Raw genomic sequence first — 19771 nt, 5'->3', positions numbered from 1 at the left:
TTAGTGAACCAGATGGGTTTTTACGATAATCAACAGTGGTTATGTGGTCAGCATTAGGCTAGGTCTTTCTTCCAGATTTTTTTAAAAAGTGAATTCAAATTTCAGCATCTGCTGTGCTGGGGTTCAAACCCATGACCCCAGAGAATTAGCCTGGGAAAGTGAATTCCTAGTGTGGTGACATTACCATGCTGCTACTCACTCTGCCTCTCACACACATACACTCCCTCTTGTGCGCATTCTGTCTCACGGGCTCTCTGACACTCACTTGTACATTTGCGCTCACACACACCGATAATGATATTCCTTCTGGATGTTTTCTCTTTCAGTGAAACATGTCTTCGGATAAAGTGCCTGTTGTCACAAGAAGCTCCCACAGAAACCTAAAGGACAGGATGAATGGGGTTTCTGTTAAATTGGAGAGTCTGCCAAGCAGTTGGTACAGAGAGATGAAGAAAATAAGTCACACGGGAAGTGCCAGGAAGAATCAGGACATGTTGCTGCAGGAGCCAGAAAAAGATTCTGGTTTTTCAGGTAATTAGTTGGGGGAAGGGAGTGTGCATGGGTTGGGTGGGTTTGGGGTGGGATAGGTGGGTTTGAGTGAGGATTTAAAATGCATGCAGACTGTCTCTTTGTTTGAAATACTGCAACAACCTGAAGATGACTGGGTGCCACATTTTCCAGTTTGGGTCAACAAGTGTACATAAGCTACCACTCTACTGCAACAGTTCAGTTCATAACAAGCACCCTGTACACTCAACAAAGTGGGGGACAATACATCTTTATGATGAGAAATAGGAGTAGGCCATGTGACCCATGTAGCCTTTTCTATTTTTCATAAAGTGGCTTATTTCTGCCTCCATTTCTCCACGTGGCCCTTTGATTCTTTTACTAGCTAGAAATCTATTTTTAAATTTTCTTTATTCATTTGTAGGATGTGGGTTTTGCTGACTGGGCCAGCATTTATTGCCCAATCCTTATTGCCCTTGAGAGGTTTGTGGTGAGCTACCTTCTTTTAACTGCTACAGTCCATTTGAGGTGTGCTGTGGGGAGAGGAGTTCCAGGGTTTTGACCCAGTGACAGTGAAAGGACGGTGATATCTCAATTCAGTGTGAGAGAGACTTGGAAGGGAACTTGCAGTTGGTGGTGTTCCCATGTCTGAGTTTGCTGTTGTCATTTCTGTTGCTTTGGTCAATATCAGATGGTCTTTCTGGTTTCACTCCTGAATGTCTTTAGCAATCTGACACAAGTAAATGGTGTAGTATGCCACCGTCAATCCCATCAGAGTGAATCACATATAGACCGGGCCAGATAAGAAAGGCAGATTTCCTTCCCTAAAGTGTATTAGTCAACCGGGTGGGTTTTTACAACATTCAACAATGGCCTCCAGGTCATCATCAGACTCTTAATTCCAGACTTTTTAAAACTTCACATTCCACTATCCGTTGTTTGAATCTGAATTTGAATCTGAGTCCCCAGAGAATTACACTGGATCACTAGTCCAGTTAAACCACTACGCTATCACCTTTCCATCTTGCCATGTGTTTGATATCATCATGAGCTGACAGAGTTGAAGAGTGTGTTTAAAGGGACACTGTAGTGTAGGCATAGATATAGTGCTGATTTCTTTTTTCTTTAGAGGGACATGGACCAAACAAGAGACAAATGAGACTAGTTAAATTTAGGAAACCTGGTTGGCATGGACAAGTTGGGCTGAAGGGCCTGTTTCTATGCTGTATCCCTCTATGACTCTGGGCATCACTGACAAGGCCAGCATTTGCTGCCCATTCTGAAGTGCATCTGAGCTGAGTAGCTTTCCAGGTCATTTCAAAGTGCAAAACCGAAAGAACTGCAGATGTTATAAATCAGAAACAAAAACAGATGTTGCCGGAAATGCTCAGCAGGTCTGGCAGCATCTCTGAAGAAAAAATCAGAGTTAACATTTCCGGTCCAGTTCTGAGGAAGAGTCACCGGACCCATAACGTTAACTCTGATTTTTTCTTCATGGATGCTGCCAGACCTGCTGAGCTTTTCCAGCAACTTCTGTTTTTGTTCCTGATTTCAAAGGACAATTAGGAATTAACCTTTTATTGCAGAGGTGCAAAAGTTATGCAATGGTATAGCAGTATTTTTGCTGGACTAGTAAACCAGAGACCAGATAACGATCTGGAGATACGGGTTCAAATCCCATCATGGCAAATGATGGAATTCACTAAAAGCCTTGAATTAATGTTCCTTAGGTAAGGAAAACTGCTCTGCTCATCTGGTCTGGCCTATAAGTGACTTCAGAAATGTGGATGACTTTTAACAGTCCTTTGAAATTGTCTAGCAAGCTACTATCAAAACCGCTAAAAGTCTCAAACTGATGAAAATGAATAGCATTGAGCAAGACACTAGAAACAACAGCAAACTGAGCCAGCCTTGCAAAGTCCTCCATACCTGCGTCTGGGGACTAGTGTTATAACTGGGAGAACTGACTCATAGCATAGTCTAGTCAAGCAACAGCCTGACATACTCCTACTCACAGAATCATACCTAACAGATAATGCCCCAGACAGCACTGTCAACGTTCATGGGCATGTATAGTACTGAAGGTAGGACAGACCCACCAGAGGTGGAATACAGTTGTATACAGTTGGGAGGGAGTTGTCCTGGGAGTTCTAACCATCAAAGCCTCATGATATCATACATGAGTATGAAGTTGAGATTAAAAGAAATTATTTTTACTCGTAAGGATCTGGAATGTATTGCCTGAGATCGCAGCAGAAGTAGATTAAATTGCAACTTTCAAAGAGATTTGGATAACTATTGGAATACAGAAAAAAGCAGGATTATGGTGAAAATAGATCTAACTGTTTAGTTCTTTCAAAGACCCAGCACAGGTACGATGAGCTGAAGGGTCTTCTGTGTTGTGTCATTCTCTGATTGGCATGCACAGATTATTTACCAAGCTCATTTCCACCAGGTCATAGTGATATGATGGTCCATGTTTGAAAATGGTGTGTATTGTCTTTGTATTATCTTTGGCCGTGCCATTTCCTCTCTGCCTTGTCCTCAGACACTAGCTCAGACTACCTGAGTACACTGGAACAGACCGACTCAGAGGATCCGCCTTTGCAAAAGAGGCCGGCTGTATCAAACCACATGGAGAGAACCACAGCTGTACAGAGCTCACTTCCCAGCCTGACTCCTGTTTACATTGTGAAGAATGTTCTTCTGAAAGAGGTACAGACCCTCCCCTGCTCCACAATGCCCTGTAGTAAAACCTCTTTAAAGTGTGGGTTGGAATAGGGAGAAATGTAAGGGCACAAAATGTGGTATATGTGAGTCTAGAGTCATGACATCTGCTTGTTCATGTTCTTTGGAGAGCTTCACTGGGCCTAAGCTAGTAGCCAGTAGAAAAAGAAGGATCAAATGATGCTGCTGATTGTTATTGCTGCTGCCGCTGCAGAACTCTCGTCTGTGCAGTGACCCGGTGAAGAGGGACTGATGCTATCACTTTGTGAATAATCTGTACATAAGACCATAAGATGTAGGAGTGGAAGCAGGCCACTCAGCCCATCCCATCTGCTCTGTCATTCGATGAGCTCATGGCAGGTCTCATCTCCACTTTCCTGCCTTATCTCCATAACTCTTGGCCTCTCATTCATTAAAAAATGTCTGTCACAACCTTTAATGCTCTTGAGTGACCCAGCCACAACAGCCCTTTTAAAGAAATAAAGAATTCTAACAGATTCACCACTCTCTCACAGAAAGAAAATCCTTCTTAGCTTAATCTTAGACAGAAGTCTTTACTCTGAGATTACGCCCTCTGGTCCTAGACACTGCGATAAGAGAAAACAACATCTCTGTATCCATCTTATCAAGCCCCCTAAGAATTTTACATGTTTCAATAAAGTTGTATCTCAATCTTCAAAACTACAATGAGTTTAAGCCCAACCTACTGAAACTCCCTTCATAAGACAATCCCTACCCAGGATCTACCTGGTGAATCTTCTACATATTTCCTTAAATAAGGGGTCTAAAACTGTCCACAGTATTTCAGCTGTGGTCTGGTTAGTACCTTGTATAGTTTTAGCAGGACTTCCCTATTTTTGTACCTCATTCCCTTTCAAAAGTAGAATGATTTGCCTTCCTTATCATCAACTGAGTGTCTTTTTTTTGTGAATCATGTATGTGTATTCCCAAATCTTTCTATGTTGCAGCTTTCTGCATCTTTGTCCATTTAAACAAAATCAGAAATTGCTGGAAAAACTCAGCAGGTCTGGCAGCATCTGTGGAGAGAAAGCAGAATTTACATTTTGGGATCAGTGACCCTTTTCCAGAACAGCTCTGAAGAAGTTTTTCCAGCATTTTATGATTTTATTTCTGATTTCCACCATCTGCAGTTCTTTTTTTCAAATTTAAATAATATTCACCTTTTTTTAATCTCAAAGTACGTAACCACACATTTTTCCCATGTGATATTCCATCTGCCAAGCTTTTTGCCCGCTTACCTATATGTATATCGCTCTGTTGAGTCTTGTCGTCCTCACTACTTGCCTTCCCAAGAATATTTTTTCTCACCATGTCTATAGATGACAATGCATTAACTTTCATCATTAATATAACTTGTAAATAATTGTGTTACCCATACTGATTCCTGTGGCACTCTAGGTTCTAGGTTGCCAAACTAAAAATGTTCCCTTTATCCCAATTCTCTGTCTTCTATCATTTGTCGTCTGTCTTCATCCTCTATCAATCCAATATGCTACTCCAATACCATGGGCATTCGTCTTATTAAGTAACCATATGTGCAACACCTTACTCAAAGATTTTTGGAAATTCAACGATATTGCATATACTGGTTTCCCTTTATCCATCCTGTTTGTTACCATCTCAAAGAACCATAAATTTGTCAGGCATGATTTCTCCTCATACAGCTATCTTGACTCTGCTTGATGATATCTTGTGTTTCTAAATGCTCTGCTGTTGTATCCTTTATAATCAATTTTAACATTTTCCCAATGACAAATGCTAAGCTGACTGGCCTATAGGTTACCTGTTAATTGTCTCTCACTTTTTTAAATAAGGATGTTGCATTGGCAATTTTCTAATCCTCTGGGACTTTTCCAAAATCTGACGATTTGTGGATGATTGCTGCTAGTGCATCCACCATCTCTGCAGCTCCTTCCTTTAAAGTATTAGAAACATGACCATCTCTAGCTCCATTAGTTTCCTTGGTACTTTTTCTCCGAGTGATACTTATTTTCTGTTTCCTCCCCTGACCTTTATCACTTTCAATATTTAGTACTTTTGGAATGTTATTAGTATCCTCTACCATAAACACTGATAGAAAGTATTTATTCAACCCCTCTGCCATCTTTTGATCCTCCATTGTTATCTACCCAGCCTCATTCTTTGTGCTCACTACTGCCTGTATCTTTCTCCTTATATATTTACAGAAGATCTTCCTGTTTGTTTTTATGTTACTTGTTATTTTGCCCTCTTAGTTTATCTTTCCCTCTGTATTAACTTTCTGGTCATCTTTTGTTGGATTTTTAAAGCTTTCCTAATCCTCTTATTTACTTTGAATTTGTCCAAGATGCCTGTCTAGATTTACACATCCAAAACACCACATCCCAGTGAGAAATGCTCTGACAAGGAGAAGCAGTTTGAGTGGGCAGGTGGTGTGGCTCCTCAGCCTGCACAATGTACAACTGACGGCTGTGAACAATAATCCCTTTTCACTTTAAAGGGCAGCTCCACTTTCTGATCAGAGCATTGGGTGTATAATGCACTATGAAAGCAAATAAGGTTAATGATGGGTTTAACACCCAGACCAATGTCTCCATCGCAGCGTGTTCTTAAAGCAACACTGTAATATTGACATTGAAAGTGTCTTCATTTCAAAGATAAAGATTGACATAGACAAGAATGAACCACTTGCTATGTGAATGATTAAATTGACTCTTCCTGTTTCCAAGGCTGTTTCCGATTTTATAGCCCAGAGCCAGCATTCTGACCATTTTTTGCATTGGACTAAACGAGAGACTACTACTGCTCATGATCTGCTCACTGTGCTAGCAATCCTGACCTTGCTATTGTTAGTCAGTGTGTGTCCACTGACAGGATGGTCACACACTGAAGGTGTGCTCCCTTACTATGTACTTGTATTGAATAATAGTGAGACTCACAGGCAGTGACTGCATGGGGGTTATTGCGTGCTCGCGTGGACCAGTTGGGGTGGGGGGTCTTGTTGCATGCTTGCAGGTAATGGCAGTCCCTTTAAATCACTGGATTCTAATTCTGCTTTACCCACTGCCATGTTTTGAACAGCCTCTATCCGTTCCAACAAGGAGTCAGCTTGTCCAAGCCCAGCTACAGACCTGGGGAAGCCAGCACTCCCTTGGGACATCAGCAGGCCAGACCCGAGTGGTCTTCATTGGACAGCCTTTGGCAGCTTCTTTGAAATCACAGAAAACTGAGGCAAAGGCTGGGACAGGGAAAGATACCTACCTTCCGATTTTAAGTTCCTACCCAAGGATAGCGCCTCATCCAGACAAAAGCCGGGATGACAGCAGCAGCCAGGGTCAGGAAGGGAACCGTGTGGCCCAGGACGACAGGACTGCCGATCACAGCAAGAGCAAACGGTTATGCCTGGATGAGCCGGGGGTGCCCCCGCAGGAATATCACCGAAACAAACAAACCTGGCACATCACACCAGTGGGCCACAGCCAGCAAGCTGAGAATGCACAGCAGACACCCTCTTTTGGGCCAGCGCACCTCTACAGTCAGTTTGATGTCTCTGTCTCCCCATCACCATTACTTTCTCCGAATCCTGTTCTTCAGTCTGAATCCTCTGACTCTTTGCACTCATCGTCGTCGTCATCCTCCCCTGCCTCCACATTTTCCCGTGCTCTCAGCACCCAGTCACCCTGTGGTGACACTGCTAAACTGGCTGACCGAGCCCCCAGGCGACCAGACCCCAGTTCCACCAAGGAACGGCGCTTCCGCAATACGGTGGAGATCCTGAGTAGGTCAGGGCTGCTGGAGATTACGCTGAAAACCAAGGACCTCATCCGGCAGAACAACGGCACCCAGCAGCAGATTGATGAACTGAAGGAGCACGTTCGGCTCTTCTGCAGCGCTGCCCAGAGCCAGGACCCCCGGGCACTGCTGAGGCTCCAGGAGACAATGAAATGCTCTGGGAGTTACGGATCAGTGACCAGTGCTCCCCCTTCCTGCTTCGCCACAAATCAGCCACTTCAAGCCACCACTGAGCTCGCACCACTACTTTAGCCAGGAATCTTTAAACTAAAGGCCTTGTTCCCTGTACTAACACGAGTCAGAAAGTGGAGTTCAGCTCTCATCTCAGCAAAAGATGTAACAGTTTCAAGGGGCTATACTTTTAATTCTTTCATGCTATGTGGGTGCTGTTGGTAAGACCATCATTTGTTGCCTGTCCCTAATTGATCCTGAACTGAGTGACTTGCTCTACCATTTCTGAGCAGTTAAGAATTAACTACAATCGCTGTGGATCTGGAGTCCTGTGTAGGCCAGACTGGGTAAACACAGCAGCTTTTGTTCCCTAAAGGACATTAATGAACCAGATTATTATGACCGCCATCTCACGGTCTCCATTACTGGGACTAACTTGTTTTCGTTTCACCAGCTGCCCTGGTGGGACTTGAACTGATGTTCCCCAGTGCTTTAACATGGGTGTTTTCGATAACTACTGTTCCATTGCCACTACATCACCATGCATACACATCGAAGGACCATATAACTGCCTCTCACAAAATATGCCATACATGTTTAGATGTGAATATCACAGATTCCAAATTTTTAAAACAAAATTCACCTTTTACAGTTTTTTCACTCTTTTTGCGAAGAGACAATTTGGACTGGGCAGAAATTTTTTTTTTGTTCTTTATTCATTCACGGGACGAGGGCATCGCTGGCTAGGCAGCATTTATTGCCCATCCCTAATTGCCCAGAGGGCAGTTAAGAGTCAACCACATTGCTGTGGGTCTGGAGTCACATGTAGGCCAGACCAGGTAAGGAGGCAGTTTCCTTCCCTAAAGGGCATTAGTGAACCAGGTGGTTTTTTCCTGACAATCGACAATAGATTCACGGTCATCATTAGATTGTTAATTCCAGATATTTTTGCTGTAACTACTGGCTTACCTGAAGAGCTATTGTTTTGAATGGTACCCTGGTGGTTCAGTGCAGTTTGCTGGGAGAGACACCCGAGTAACCTGCAATTCTAGTTTTTGTTGGCTCCAATTCGGAGCGGCAGCGCTGTGCTCAACACACACAGACCCCACACGCCCCACGGGCGTGTTGTGGCTCAGCAATCTGAACATTCAGCTTCAGGTACTCCAGTACACGTGTTGTCCATGTTGACACTGCCAGTGCAGTGTTGAAGTATAGTCACAATGCCAGCTAGGCTGTCTGTTGAGCGAGACCCCACTTGCCACTTTGCACAGATGGGAAAGGTCCCTGACCCCGAATGGAAGGGCAAGGGGAAGGGGAGTTCTCTCTGCACCACTGCACTAAAACCCTGGTTGACTGACTGATCTCGCTGCACTTTGTGTTCACAATATGATTGTAATGCCTTGTTGTAATAAACCACTGAAAGTCATTAAATGGACAGGGACATTTTCTGACCAAGGTAATAAACTGCTGTGTTAAATATGAGATGGTTTTGCAGTAGTTTGCCCTTGGAATTCCATATTATCAAGAGCTTGGGCTGCTTATTCTAACGATCTTGGGGTGATGGGATTTGGTTGGTTGGGGTCTGCAACCCTCAGTGTCCGGAAGGGCCAGCAGTGATTTTCCTACAGCCTGTATAGTTAGTGTGGTTCAGAGTAGTTCTGATTTCCCTTTCATCTCAAAAGCTGGAGTCACCGTACAGAGAACGGGAACCAGTGAGCAGTTCAAGCTGGATCTGATTTTGCACAGAGGAAGTATAATTCATTGGCCCGATACACTACACTAAATCTGGCACTTTGTCTCAGGTCACTGCCTGACTTGATGCACTTTCTGCTATTTATTTTCATTTTCAGCAACTGTTGGATTTTGCTCTTGTTGTAATCTGGCTGACTATCTGATTGTAAGTAGAAATTTTAGAAAAAAACCTTTAACATTAGCTTTTAAGATGCTGGCACTGATAGCAAAAGGCAAACTATCACAGACACTGAAAAGTTTTTAATATAAATAGTTTCTGCTGCAAACACTCAGCAGGATTTGTGAGCATAGAATCCAAATTTGTGACCCAGATATTTTGTGCATTGGCAATCATGATCAGATTACTGCTCCGCTCCGTGCTTTTTTCCTGAGCTGTGCATTTCTAGCCACAAATTCCAATCCTAGTTCTTTCAGAAATATAGAGAGTATACCTGAAATGTAACAGCTCCTTCGTATTACAGGACAGTTGGGGGAAGTTAAACCAAAACCCCTTCACAGCAGTCAGTGTGCCATGTTATGCAATTTAAATGTCCATCAGCACACCTAAACAGCTACTGTGAAAGGGAAAAAAGAGTCATAGAGATGTATATCATGGAAATAGACCCTTCGGGCCAACTCGTCCATGCGCACCAGATGTCCTAAATTAATTTAGTCCCATTTGGCCCATATCCCTCTAAATCCTTCCTATTCATATACCCATCAAAATGCTTTTTAAATGTTGTAGTTGTATCTGCCTCCACTGGTCCCTCTGGCAGCTTATTCCGTACACACACCACCTTCTGCATGAAAAAGTTGCCCCTTAGGTCCCTTTTAAATCTTACCCCCTTCACTTAAACCTGCGCCTTCTAGTTTTGGATTCCCCTACCCTGGGGAAAAGACCTTGGCTATTCAGCCTATTCATGCCCCTCATGATTTTATAAACTTTTATAAGGTCACTCCTCGAGCTCTGACCTCCCCCCGGGAAAATAGCCCTAGCCTATTCAGCCTCTCCCTGCAGCTCAAACCCTCCAGCCCTGGCAATTTCCCCATAAACCTTGAAGGTAAATGTGGGTTGTCAGGTGGCATCTGTTTAAAGGGTTAGGATGCTGGGTAAATGGAGCGCTTAGGGTTGGTTTGGGAGGGTGGAGCTGGTGGGGTCGGGGGAAGCAGGACTGTTGAGTCTGTGGGTTGGAGGTGCTGTCAGGTCCGATGAGGAGAGAGTGTCATCACTGAGTGGAGATACGATGTATCTGGCAATGATGGAGGGATGGGTGTGATGGGTCTGGTGGTTTGGTAGAGGGGTTGGGTTTGTACCGGATTTTGGGATATCTAGTTGTGGAAATTAGTTTCAAGATGTCAAGGGAGGTGGGTGACTGTGTGGGGAGTTGGGAGACATCTGCATAATAGTTACCCAGGCATCAGTCTCCATTTTCCTGGCTAACTGAAGTGGGAGCGGGAGCCTTGAGTTCTCTGCCTTTAATAAGTACTTTTAGAGGGTTGTCTCCACTGCAGTCTTCAGTTTGTCTGGCAATTCCCACAGAATCTGCTGCGTCTGGGATTTTGCAGTGTTCCATGGAGTCTGCGCTACTCTGACAAATACCTGGGTCAGTGTTACGAGTTGGTGACAATCCATCAGAATTCCAGCCCTTGCTTGACGTGGAAGTACATGCGAGCTACCTGATGAGGTGCAGATTGTGAAGTCTTTTGATAGAACAACCTGTTGCCGTAATTAGAAAAGATTCTGATAGCTGCAGGTGCTTGTAGAACTGTGTTGTTGTGCTTTGGTGCCAAGGGCATGTGTTCCCAGTATTTTGTGGCTTACCGTATTTGCACTTGTTTTAGTGTTTTTGGTCAGTTCAAGTTGTTTGGCAAAGGGATGCTGAGTGCATTGGGATTCTGCAGCTGTTCTTTAAAAATGTATTCTTTAATGGGATTTTTAAAATTCATTCGTGGAATGTAGGTCTCACTAGCTGGCCTGCATTTGTTGCCTGTCCCTAGCTGCCCTTGAACTGAATGGCTTGCTAGGCCATTTCAGAGGGCAGATGAGAGTCACATTGTTGTGGGTCTGGAGTCATACATAGGACAGACCAGATGAGGATGGCAGGTTCCTTCCCTGAAGGACATTAGTAAGCCAGAGGGTTTTTCTGACAATCAGCAATGATTTCACGGTCATCAGTAGATTCTGAATTCCAGGTTTTTTTAATTGAATTCAAATTCCACCATCGTGTCATTCGAATCCAAGTCCCCAGAATTTTAGCTGAATTTTCTGGATTAATAGGCTAGCAATAGTACTACTAGGCTATCGCCTCCTCTTAAATAACATGGACATTGTTTGCAGGATCAGCATTTATTTCCCAGCCCTGGTTGTCCTTGAAGTGTGTGGCTTGTTAGGCTGTTTCAGAGGGCAGTTAGGAGACAACTGTATTGTTGTGACTCTGGATTCACATTTAGGTCAGACCAGATAAGGATAACAGATTTCCTCCAGTAATGGGGATTGGGGAACTGCTTATAGCAATCAATCAGTTCCGGTGACAATGATCATTGAATTTAAATTTCATCAGCTACAGTGGCAGGATTTGAACCCTGTTCCCCAGATCCTCTGGATGTTACCGCAACACCACTGTCTCACCTTTAGTGATGTGTTTTAGACATGACCTTAGTCATACACACTAGTTTTGATCCTAACGGTACTATGTGAAATAAAAACGGTGTAAGGGAAGGATTCTGTAAGCTGTGATGTCTTGAACTGAGGCAGTGGTTAATTAGTTGGATTTGAAGAGCTCACTGCACTATTTGATGATTTGTGGATCCTGGTCAACACTTCTTCCTTGATCAAGACTGCTAAAGATCAAATTAATTTGTTGGTTTATTTCATTTTCTCCTGCTGTGTAAAAGTGGCTGTTATTTTCTTCTACATGAATAATTCACTTGATGTAATGCACTTTGAGAAGTTCATGAAAAATAAGGAGCCAGAGATATGAAAGTATTTTAATTGGGACCCTGGAATCTGTGGATGTCAAAATGTCTACATGAGTCAGTGTTGCTGCAGAAAAGATGAGAACATTTTCTTTTAAAAAATATAACATGCATCTAATAGGGACATTGGCCTGTACCTGAACCAGAAACTATCCATTAGATTCTCAGCCTGACATTGTGCGGGCGGGGGTGCCGAAGGCTCTCGCTCTGGTTCAGCCCTTTTAATGTCAAGCAAATACTTGGGGAACCAGTCTAAAGAAGAGTCCCATCAGACTCCCTGCTAGCTCTGTATCTCTCTCCCTCTCTCCACTGATGTCCCCAGACCCACTGAAGTTTTCTAGCATTTTGTACTTGTTTGGATAGCTTGGTTCCTGATGTATAGAAGCAAGTTGTTCAGTTGACTGGGAGATGTTAGATTGTGTCTTTACGTGAGAGTTTGCAGGGGGTTGGTGTTGGCGTGAAAACAGGGCTAAGAGAATAATGGGCAACAGTCACCAATTTTCATACAGTGTACATGTTTCTAACTGAATATTTTATAGATGTCAGTTAATTTCTTAAGCTGCATTGGAATTTATGATGGAAAATACTGATGGGATTTGCTGGCTAATTTTAAGACTTTAATATAGTAGAGATTAGTATAACTTGTGATCTGACAGGTTGACTGGACAGGTCTTTACACTGAAGGGAAAGTTAGGGAGCTCTCTGCAGCAGAAGGTCTCTCCCACAACTGTGGTTGTGCTATATATTTGGAGGTGGGCCAGCGACGCCCAGGTACCACGAGAGAATTTTTTTAAAAAAGTACTACTTTTGTTTTATCCGCCCCTCCTATCTTGTTTTGATTTATGCACTAGGCTTAGATCGGTGTTACAGGCAGCCAGTGGCTATATTGTCGATGGGGTTTAAACAACAGGCTCCTTTACTGTCAGCACAGAGAGGAGCCAGTTGCAGGAATGGTTCACAAGGATCAATGTGTCTGCCAGGAGAGGAGATGAGAGATGACTACAGCCCAGTGACCTAATTAATCTGGCATTCAGAGGTGATGCACTGCAATAAACATCTGCAGGGTGTAGATCTATCCAGTTAGAGTTTGGCTACTTAAAGATGAATCCATACAGAAAGCTAATAATTTTCTGAAGAAGGGTCTAGGCCCGAAACGTCAGCCTTCCTGCTCCTCTGATGCTGCTTGGCCTGCTGTGTTCATCCAGCTGTACACCTTGTATATCTCAGAAAGCTAATGTATTTTACTTCTGTCTCTCAAAAGTTGGACCAAAATCCCAATTTTCTGCTAGCAGCTCACAAGTGCCATCGTGTGTCAGAGTGCAAGAACTACAGTTAACAATTAGACACCATCTCTGTGTGGAGAGCAGAAACTACCACATTTCTTTACAGCAAAACTCTGCAACAGAATATACTGGGCCTCAAGAGACACAACTGCTGTGATTTTTATTGAAGTGCAGAGTCTGAGAGGGAAAAACAGTGTGAAGGGATTCACTGGGATGAGGCTGTCTGATTCTTACTGTGAATCTACTGCTGATAGAACACAACAGGACAGGCAAGACTGAAATCATGGAACAGTACCTCCTGGGGAATTCTCGCTGGGACAGTGGAGTGATAACCCCTCTCTTCCATGGAAGTCCTGCTAGAATGAAGGGATGATAACTGGTCATAGGGAATTCCTACTTGGTCTAAGAGTAAATGTGGGAGAGACTGTACTTTTCATTTCTCTTCCAGGAGGTCTTGGGGTGACAGGATACTAGAAGCAATAGTCAGTAAGGTGGTTTGGCATACTGAGATCACTGGATAAGGTTGTTCTGAAGAAGGCTCACTGGACCCAATGCATGTACTTTGCTTTCTCTCCACAAATGCTGCCAGACCTCCTGAGTTTATCCAGCAATTTCTGTTTCTGATTTCCAGCATTTGCTGTTTGTTTTTTGTATAAATATGACTGGCGGGCAGTCACTGGAATCTTAAACTAGAGACATGAGCAGCCCAGTGGTTATATTTCTATTTATTACAGTCTCTGGTGAGACAGCTTACAGGGTGTTCTAGTCCTAACTCAGCAATGGCACTCCATTGGCATTAACTGGCTGGTTTTCTGGTGGGAGCACGATTCCTTTCTGATCCTCTTCTTTCACTAACAGTAGAAATCCCAGTCCTACAAATACAGGTGAGTGTTGTCAAACAGGCTGTAATAAACTCATCTGAATTTCTTCCCATTCCCTCATTGAAGACAGTGACTCCTACTGGAGAGCAGTTTCCACATGCATCAGTTGCCCTCTCCTGCTCCACCCTTGTGATCATCCTTTATATTTGAGCCCAACTGTGGTGTATAATCAAATTGTGCAAATGTAGGCTTTACCACAATCTAGGCCAACATGCACATACTTATAATCAGTGGCAATTTTTCTTGGGCGGTGAGGGGTGGATCAGGAACTGGAGCCCTGGCAGATTTCCCTTGATCTCTAACCCAGGGGTCACTGAACAGAGATCAGAAGCTGGAATCTTGGCTGGTTTCCCCTTTGTTTCTAAGTGAGGTGGCATTGGGCAGTGATCAGGAGCTGGTGTGCCAGCTGATTTTCTTCTGTCCAGAATTTAGAGGTCAGGATCAGGAACCCTGGATGATTTGCGCCCCCCCCCAACTTTAAGCTAGGATCAGGAGTAGGAATCGCAGCAGATTTCCCTTTTGTCTCTAAAGTAGGTGTCACTAGAGAGAGAGCAGGAGCAGGAATCCTGTCTGATTTCCCTGCTTACTTTAACCCGGGGTCACTGGGCAGTAATCAAGGAGGAATCCTTAGATTGTTTTCACCCTGTCTACTGGCTGAGGTCAGTTGTTTTCTGCTGTTCCTGCAGGAACTTCCTGCTGTTCTAACAAAGATCAGCATAGATATGAGAGACATCTGGAATTCTGCTCTCTTATAGCCCAGTACCACCATGTGGTATTAGTGAAGCAAGAATGGACCATTCTGAAGAGAGGTACTTCAGGTTAAACACTAACTTATCAGTTCTGCCTGCTGGTAATGAACATCGTGCTGGGTGCCTCCAGCATTTTCTGTTCTTGTTTCAGATTAGCAGCGTCTCAGCACTTTTCTGCTTATTTCTGATATGCTGTCAGGAGGATGAGCTGCGAAAGGGAACATCTTTTTATTGCATCTTGCAATCTTCTGAGTCGCTCTACTGTGTCACTAATTGCCCCACGATTCCAACTATTGCCCCATTCACTATCACTCTGTGCCAACAGACATGAATAGCTGATGAAGAAAAAGTAAAATGCTCTTACAACTGTCGGCATTTCCACAAGTTCAGTCCCTAGTTGTTGGAGCTCTCTCACAATCGACTTTGGGAAAAATCCAAGAGTTGTTGATTGCTCTCCAAAATAATCACCTTGAACCTAAACAGATACACAGATTAGTCTCAAAAATACACATCAGTCACAGACATTGAGTCTCGCACAGTGGTCACACAGATACTGGTCAGTTTCACAGTAAGACTGGTCTGTCTCAGACAGAGTGGGTCAGTCTCATAGATACTGATTAGTCTCAGGCAGGCAGTGGGTCAGTCTTATGCAGATACTTAATAAAAACCAAAAGAACTGCAGATGTTGTAAAGCAGGAACAAAAACTGAAGTTGCTGGAAAAGCTCAGCATGTCTGGCAGCATCTGTGAAGAAAAGTCAGGGTTAACGTTTCGGGTCAGGTGACCAGTTCTGAGGAAGGGTCACTGGACCTGAAACGTTAACCCTGATTTTTCTTCACAGATGCTGCCAGACCTGCTGAGCTTTTCCAGCAACTTCTGTTTTTGTACACGGATACTTGTCAGTCTCAGACAGACATTGCTTAGTTTCACATAGACATCAGACAGTAACCAGAGCCCAAACACTAGCAACAATAACCAAAGTATCAGAGTCACCCCCCAGAGCCAAAAGCGAGAGGCAGAAATCAGTCCAGCACCGAATGTCTAAACAAATTTGGTAGAGATACTTGTCCCAGACTCACAGTCCCTTGCCAAAAGTTGCGTCCCTTTCCTTTGAGTTTTCCATAAATGTAAACGATCTGTCCCTGACGGATGTTGATGAATCTGCAGTCAGGACCTGTGTAATCTGCCAGTGCTCGAGCCATTGAAATCGGATCTACAAGGAAAGTAATATTTTAACAGAGTGTGTATTGTCTGGCCCGGGCACATTTGGTTCAGAATCAAGCCCAGAAATATTCAAGGCATTATTTATCAACATTTTAAGGAAAAAACGTCAGAGAAGGTCCCTGCTCCTGATTGCTATTCAATGCTGGGAGTGGGTAAGATAGCTCTTGGCTGTGATATTTAAGGGACTAAATCTGCCAACAGTCTAGGCCCTCACGTCAGGAATGGTGGGGTCAGGCACCAAACCACATCTCCAGCAGCAAGACAAGAGCCAATGATGGACTGACATGTCCAACAAAGCCCCATAGTGAAAGCTGTGTGCTTCCTATGGGAACACACTGAAAGGAAAGCACAAACCATGAGGAGTTTGGATACAGTAGATAGGAAGAAGAAATTGTTCCCACTTTGTCAGGAGGATCAACAATGAGATAGAGTCATACTGCATGGAAATAGACCCTACGGTCCAATGAGTCCACACCAACCATAATCTCAAGCTAAACTAGTCCCATCTACCTGTGCTTGGCCCATATCCCTCCAAACATTTCTTATTTATTTACTTATCCAAATCTCTTTTAAATGTTGTAACTGTAGCCACATCCACGACTTCGTCTGGAAGTTCATTTCATATATGAACCATTCTGTTGCTTAAAAAAAAACTGTCCCTCATATCTTTTTTAAATCTTTCTCATGTTAAAAATATGACCCCGTCTTAAAATCCCCCATACTCAGAAAAGGCACCTACCATTAACCCTACCTATACCCCTAATGATTTTATAAACCTCTATAAGATCACCTCTCAACCTCCTACACTCCTATCTTACCCACTCCCAGCATTGAATAACAATCAGGAGCAGGGACCTTCTCTGATGATTTCCCCTCAAATTGTTGATAAATAATGTCTTGAATATTTCTGGGCTTGATTCTGAATATCCAAAAGACATTTGGATAAGTAAATGAATAAAAAATGTAGAAAAAGTCCCATCTTATCCAGCCTTTCTTTATAACTCAAACCATCCATACCTGGCAACATCCTGATAAATCTGTTCTGCACCCTCTCCAGCTTAATAATAGATCTAAAGTAATTGGTAAAAGAAGCAAAAATTACACAGAAAAGCTTATTAAGTGGAGTGAGTAGTTAAGGGTCTAAAATGCACTGCCTGAGAGTGTGGTGGAAGCAAATTCATGTTAGCATTCAAAAGGAAATTCACTGTTAATTGAAAAGGAAGAATGTACAAGATTATGGGGAGAATGTCTCTTGATGAAATGTTCATTTGAAGACCTGGGATAGAAAAGATGGCCCAAATGGTCTCCTTTGTGCTCTAACAATTCTGTGAGAAAACGAGGTCTATCGAAGTGAAATCAGATCCTGATTGTAAAAAAAAATCAATAATGCTGGAGAAACTCAGCAGATCTGGCAGTATCTGTGCCGAGTGAAGCAAAGTTAACATTTAGCATCCAACATGACTTAGTCAGAACCGAAAGGGGCTGAAAAATGGTGGGCTTTATGCTGTTGACAGAGGGGTAGAAGGAGTGAGTGGAACAGATGGAGAGGGTGTTCTTTAAAGCTCAGTCCATTCCGCCTGCCACTGGGAAAATGTCTCACCTTTTTGCCCTGTCAAAAAGGTGAAGGTTTTTAAGGATCGAATAAGGAGACAGATTTCTTCTATTGGAGGTGGGTTTGTAAGTAAAAGACAGACATTTAAGAGAATTGGCATAAACAAAAGGGGACAGTAGAAAAACCTGTTTTGCATAAGTTTATGATAACTGGGAATGCGCTACTTAAAAGTGCTGGAAGCAAAGTAGCTTCCAATGGGGAATTGAATAAATACTTGAAAGGGACATTTTGCAGGATTTTAGGGAGAGGAAAAAGCAACCAGTGGGACTAATTAGATAGCCTTTTCAGGGAGACATTACTGACACGATGGACCAAATGGCCTCCTGTAATGTGTGTTGAAAACAGATTTCCACTTGTTGGGTTTCTCATTTAAAACTTGTCAGTTAAACCAAGAAATGTTTAGTAACGCTTCTACTTCCCAAAGTAGCATTAAACCCATTCTTGCAGTGAACTGTTTCTCAGCTACATGTTGAGGATTACTCACGGCTGCATTCCTCATCTGCACACAGCTTCCTTTCAGCCAGTTTATGCATCACTTCGCCCCTGGCAGAGAAGACACCACCAGCGCAGAAGACAACCACACAAAGGACCATTACTGTCAGAGACATCTCTTGTTGCATTTTGTTGAGTCCAGCACAAAACTCTTAAACTCTCAGAGTCCTGGAGAGCAGAGGCAGCTTTGCTTGAAATACTGACTCTGTGGCCTCCTGGGAGCTCCCGCTTAATGTTTGCTCAGTTTAATGAACTGGTTTTGCAAGCCAAGAAAAGTGGTGTGGAATGTCCTTCCTGACAGGAACTGGCTGGAAGCAAAAAGAAAGCCTTTCCAAATAAACTCAAAGCACAGTAGTGTTGATACCTTCTACACACAGAATAAAAATATTTCTCTAATTCTGATGTTTGAGTTGGATTTGAAAAGCTAATTGGAATGTTGAGCGGTTTCTTTTAAAATCTTTTCACCTTTTTTAAGATTACCAGATAAACCACACTGATAATACCTGGGCACCTTAGACAGACAAAGAGGCACTTTTCAAATTTGCTTACTCTGGAAGTGGGGTAAAGCCTATGAGTATTATGTATTCTCAGGGTGCTTCACTAGAGTTTAGATAAGGCTTTCTATATATCCCTATCAAACACTCTCAATACAGATATTGTGAATAGTAGACAAAATAAAGCTCCCTCTCACCAGGGTTGTCCAAACCCCTCACCTGACGAGCACATCTTGATTTTGCTTTTCACTCAAAGATTTGTGTATTGAAGGTATTTTTAAAATATACATTATCCTTTGGAAATCTGAATTTTAAATCAGAGGTAAAATAGATGTATGCTTGCCGTTCTGTGAAGGTTTGTTTTTAAGAAAGGAGGTCAGAAAGCCATTTGGAACAGTGAACTAAAGACATAATTTCCAATAAAGCATGTGATTTTAGATAAGTGCTTAGCAGTATGCCTGTGGAGTTATTTGATGCAGTCTTTACAAAGTTAAACTTGTATGACATGCAGAGAAAACAGACCAGGGACCTGTTCTTTCTCGTTCAGATCAGAAGAGCAGGTGAGAGTGTGAAGTCTGTAAGCTGTAAGTTTATTAGTTTTCAAGCTATTGAACTGAAGAGAGGTTCAGGCCATCAGAATTGGAAAGAAGTCTGTAAGGCTTCAAAACTATAAAGTCAGTTAAGTAAGAAATTATAGATTTAAGACAGAAGTGATTCTTCATGAGGATCAAGTGTCAGTAAAAGTATATTATTTGAAAAACAATTGAAACTTTGTTTAGCTGTTTATGTTAAGATCTTTCTAAACCATCAGATGTAGCATTTTTTCTTTTACATAACAAACTTGTATTCTTTTGTTAAAGATCATTGGTAGCTTCATATATGTTCAGTGATTAACCACATGGTAATAAACTGCAAACACTAGGATCTGGCTTGTTCGGTATTACAATCAGCTGGAAATATATTCGGCACAACACTAATCATAAACTTGAACATAAAAAGTTGAGGTGTGAAGAAAACAATTTGGTCACTAAAAATTTCCAAATAAATTGGTACATTTTCAAAAGAAAGTTGGTAGTTAATAAAAAAAGGCCATCAAAATACCACGTAGCAAAGTTCACAAAACCCTATCTGTC

The 19771-nt window shown here is 42.7% G+C and overlaps 2 protein-coding genes across 2 annotated transcripts; one reads left to right on the top strand and one right to left on the bottom strand.

Annotated features, from left to right (window-relative positions):
• Positions 1–301: 301 nt before the first annotated feature.
• LOC109924027 (CLOCK-interacting pacemaker) lies at positions 302–8679 on the top strand. Its single transcript, XM_048618285.1, has 3 exons — positions 302–531; positions 3056–3222; positions 6316–8679. Exons 1-3 carry the CDS (start codon positions 333–335, stop codon positions 7276–7278), a joined length of 1329 nt encoding a protein of 442 aa, XP_048474242.1. The 5' UTR covers positions 302–332; the 3' UTR covers positions 7279–8679.
• Positions 8680–13902: 5223 nt separating this feature from the next.
• On the bottom strand, positions 13903–18423 carry LOC109924032 (MIA SH3 domain containing). The gene is made up of 4 exons (XM_020524049.2): positions 18137–18423; positions 15896–16029; positions 15182–15292; positions 13903–14059 (listed from the first exon to the last, which is right to left on the bottom strand). The coding sequence occupies exons 1-4, from the start codon at positions 18270–18272 to the stop codon at positions 14039–14041; spliced, it is 402 nt and encodes a 133-aa protein (XP_020379638.1). The 5' UTR covers positions 18273–18423; the 3' UTR covers positions 13903–14038.
• Positions 18424–19771: the final 1348 nt, after the last annotated feature.

This window comes from Rhincodon typus, chromosome 39 (assembly GCF_021869965.1).
Source record: "Rhincodon typus isolate 14 chromosome 39, sRhiTyp1.1, whole genome shotgun sequence".
In the NCBI taxonomy this organism is placed as follows: Eukaryota; Metazoa; Chordata; class Chondrichthyes; order Orectolobiformes; family Rhincodontidae; genus Rhincodon; species Rhincodon typus.
The sequence above is the reverse complement of the archived record's forward strand: the minus strand, read 5'-3'. Positions and strand labels throughout refer to the sequence as shown.